A 3,882-nucleotide genomic window follows, 5' to 3' on the forward strand; every position below is an offset into this window, starting at 1 on the left:
TTTCCAGCTCCTTCACACATCAGCTGTGTATAATGGGCCAGACCCCAGAAAGTTACCTTATGTCGTCTTCTAATTTCACCAGCAGAGAAAATTCCCATACTCACTTTCATTAATCTTAGAAAAACAAGGTATTTCTGGGTAAGTTTCTATATGAATGTTTTTCGGGTGGTGGGTGAGTAAACAATTAGATAACATACAAAAGACATTTTATATACTTATGAAAATATTACGAGATGTTTTTATTCCTTATGCAGATGAAACAGAGTCTGGACACAATGGACTCACGATTCACAAGAACAAAGGGTCCAAAAGAGGGAAATCATAGAGAAACGAGGCTAGTGATGCTCACCAGCCACCAATCAGGATTATACAGAAGAGCAATGGAACCTTGTAAGATGGAGGAGAGGCTGTAAAAAGCCAGAAAGGTAGACACCAGGGCCAGGATGCTCTGGGTGGCTCTGGCCTCAGGGGAGGTTCTGGTGGAATCATGAGCCCTGCAGATGTGCTGAACTCGCTGCTTGTGCCTGTACAGAATGACAACCATGGAGCTGCTGCACCAGACCATGAGCACAGAAAACAAAACTTCAGGAAATGCCAATAATGCTATATAGAGTGAGACAGTGATTTCATTATGACTAATAATACAGCAGTATCCAAAATCTCTTTTTCTTGTCACGTTTTTGTAATTCATTTTGGTGTATGTATACACAGGGAAAATTAAATTTACCACCACATACAGGACCCAGCAGAGGGAAATGGAGAGGCCAATGTGCTTTGGAGCTCTGACTTTATGATCCTTCCAACAGAGAACTCTGGGGCTGGTGGTGATGGCCTGGAAGACACTAAAGAGACAGGTGGAGGCAACAGACATGCTCCTGCAAACTCTTTCAATGTACAAACAAAGATTGCACCAAAAATCACTGAAGCCTTGCTTCAACCCAAAAGCTGCCATTGTGTGTTGCACTCCTTTAGAGAGGATGATCAGGGAGTTGACTGTCAGCAGGTGCATGAGAATCAAATCTGTGGACTTTAACATGCATTTTCTGTAGTAAAGGACTAGATAATAGGAGAGAAGAGAGAAGTTTCCCAGAATTCCAATTACATTTTGTGATAGGAAAAAAATTCCCATTGCCACCTTCCAGAAGTTCATTTTGTGACTCAGCACAATTTCCTTTAAATTATGGCCTCATTTATTCCTCTAATGACTAATGACAAATGGTTTTGGCTTTGGGTCAAGGAGGGCTCCTTTAATCCAAAGAACTACTGAGAAACCGAAACAGGAGCGTATTCTGAGCTCATGTGTTCAAGGCCAGCCTAAGTCACAAGCAAGACTCAGTCCCAGAAATTTTGACAGGAGCCATTACTTTCCATGTACACTCCTGTGAGAGTGTTAAAGACCTCAGCATGCACAGACTGATGATATTTGGTGTCATGATCATAAAGTATACAACATTAAGGAGGAGCTGATCTTGGCCTGGGGGAAGCAACAAAATGTGAGAGAAAATACAAAATAAGTAAACTTTTCCAGAACATACTGATATTTCCTAGTTCTGGAGTGAAAGATGGGCAACTTCAATGACTACCATAAAACTCAGAAATATCAATTTGAATGGATGAGCATCTAAAGTTTAAAGACCAGTAATGACAGAAATATATTTCTACTAAGTACATCTATGACCTTATATAAGAAATTCTTATTAAGGTTTTAATATACACAAGTAGTATGGTTGAAGTGAAAAACTACATCAGAATAAATTAATGTTAGCTCTTATCACAGTCACCACAGAGACACGCATGCATGAGTACTTATTGTGGGAGTTGGAGTAATGTGGTATCCCGTATGATGAAATCTTACAAAATACACAACAGAATAAACACAGACGACATATACCAACTGAAATTTCAATGAATGGTGCCTAGAGCAGACATGTTCAGGGTCTTTACTAAACAATATCTGGAAGGATCATGTGCCAAACAGACATCTAAAGTGAAAAGATGACGGTGGGAAAGAAGATGGTGGGTAGACCCATACTGGTGAGATGTAGTACAAGGAAACGATCAAGACACTAGACTCTATTTTTGCAAGAGACAGTATCTGTAAAACAACTTCCTTTTTATTCAATATTTTTATTGAGCTTTTGTGCATTTCATACAATAGTTCTTAATTTAAACCCCCCTCCCCCATCCATGTTCCCCATATCCCCCTTCCCCCAACCAGACCTCATGCATTCTGTCATATGCAATAAGTCCTATCTGGTCAAGCATTTGTACCCGGATGTCCTTTGGTGCAAGTTTATCCACTGGAGTCTAGGCAGCCTATCTAAAGATCTTAAGGAAGATCTGCTCTCCCTCACCCAGCAGTAGTCAACAGTTCCCAAGCTAAGGCCTGCCTGCTGCCCATTTCCCTTGCTCCATGCTGGGCCTTTGTCTGATTGAGTCAGCACGGATCTTGCGCACGATGCCACCACTGCTGCAAGTTCACATGAGAAAGCTTCCAGTAGCCTGACAGTCTCTGTTTCCTTATATTCATGAACCAACCCCGGCTCTTACCATTTTTCCACCCCCTCTTCCAAAATAGTCCTGCATGGGTAAGGTTTAATATAGGAGTCCTATCCAGGGACACACGCTCTGCAGGCTCTTATTCGCTGCATGCTGCCCAGTTGTGGCCTTCTGTGTTCATCACCCTCTGTCGAATAAGGAAGCTTTGTTGGTGAGAGTTGAGAGATGCATTAACATTCTCCACCCCCCCATCCTACTATGTTTAGAGGTTCAATTGTAGATGTGTTACTTAGGGCTGCACATAACACACACACACACACACACACACACACTTATTCTCTGTGTTTGATCAGTTGGGGAACTCTTTAATAGTCTCCATCTGTTGTGAAAAGCATCTTCTTTCGTGAGTGGTGGCAGGTATACTTGTCTGTACATATAAGGAACCATATTTAGCATAGAGTAAAAAATTACATTTGTCTAGGGATATGATAGATATAGGGTTTTCTCTAGGATCTTTAACTTCTCTTGCCATCCCTGCGTGAGGTTTGGAGTATTAATGGAGTCTTCTCTCTGGTCTCTACAAATCCTGATGATGAGGCAGAAATTCAGTCTCCCACATTCTGTGAATTTGTGCACTTAATAATAAACCAGAATGATTAGAGTCCACCGTAACTGCAAGCTGGCAGCTTCCCCTTGTGGAACTGTTTTGTAGAAAACCTTAAAATTCCTCTTTCATATACATGTATGAAATTTTCAAAACATAAACATGGGATTCTATTTTAAAGCATTAAAATCATTCATTTAGCAACTTTAAAATATAAAATACACTTCATTTAATACTGTTAGAATTTAGAGAGTGGGAAGGATGGCGTGATAAGAATAGGAGGTAGGAATTGGCTAGGCAGTTAGGGTAAAAAGACCCAAAAGAAATGTAGCCAGTTTCTTGGCTAAAAGTCAAAACCTTGGGCCTGTAATCAACATACTCTGTTCCAAGGCCAAAAATGTCAAAAGTATTTGGGAGCTTGTATCTAATCCTTAAAAGATTTTAGGGTTACTTCTTCAGAAGGGGGAATGTTGGAGGGGAGGGAGTGGGCATGGATTTGATCAAAGCACTTTATATACATGTATGAAATTCTCAATAAAGCTTTTGTAAAAATTAAAAAAAAGATTTATTTTACAGGCAACTGTGAAGTACAAATTAAGATTAATGGTTTTAATAAAGTATAGCACTTTGATAGTAGCCTGAACCAATACAAAGCTATCCCATCTTCAAGTTGGATTCAAAAGTGCAAGTTTGATCTAACATTTATAATGTCACCAGAAATATTAAATAGTTATCATTCCAACAGGAAAAGTCATAGTGGCATCTTTCAAAACAATTTC

General features: G+C 39.8%; 1 protein-coding gene across 1 annotated transcript; it reads right to left on the minus strand.

Annotated features, from left to right (window-relative positions):
• Positions 1–319: 319 nt before the first annotated feature.
• Positions 320–1,150, minus strand: LOC103725498 (vomeronasal type-1 receptor 4-like). The gene has a single exon (XM_008822805.2). The coding sequence runs from the start codon at positions 1,148–1,150 to the stop codon at positions 320–322; it is 831 nt and encodes a 276-aa protein (XP_008821027.2).
• Between the last annotated feature and the right edge of the window lie 2,732 nt (positions 1,151–3,882).

The sequence above is a fragment of the Nannospalax galili genome, unplaced genomic scaffold, assembly GCF_000622305.1.
Source record: "Nannospalax galili isolate Female #2095 unplaced genomic scaffold, S.galili_v1.0 scaffold649, whole genome shotgun sequence".
Taxonomy (NCBI): domain Eukaryota; kingdom Metazoa; phylum Chordata; class Mammalia; order Rodentia; family Spalacidae; genus Nannospalax; species Nannospalax galili.

Bases quoted from the DNA above. Each gene is read 5' to 3' on its own strand.
- LOC103725498 (XM_008822805.2), bottom strand. From the start codon at position 1,150: ATGAACTTCTGGAAGGTGGCAATGGGAATTTTTTTCCTATCACAAAAT.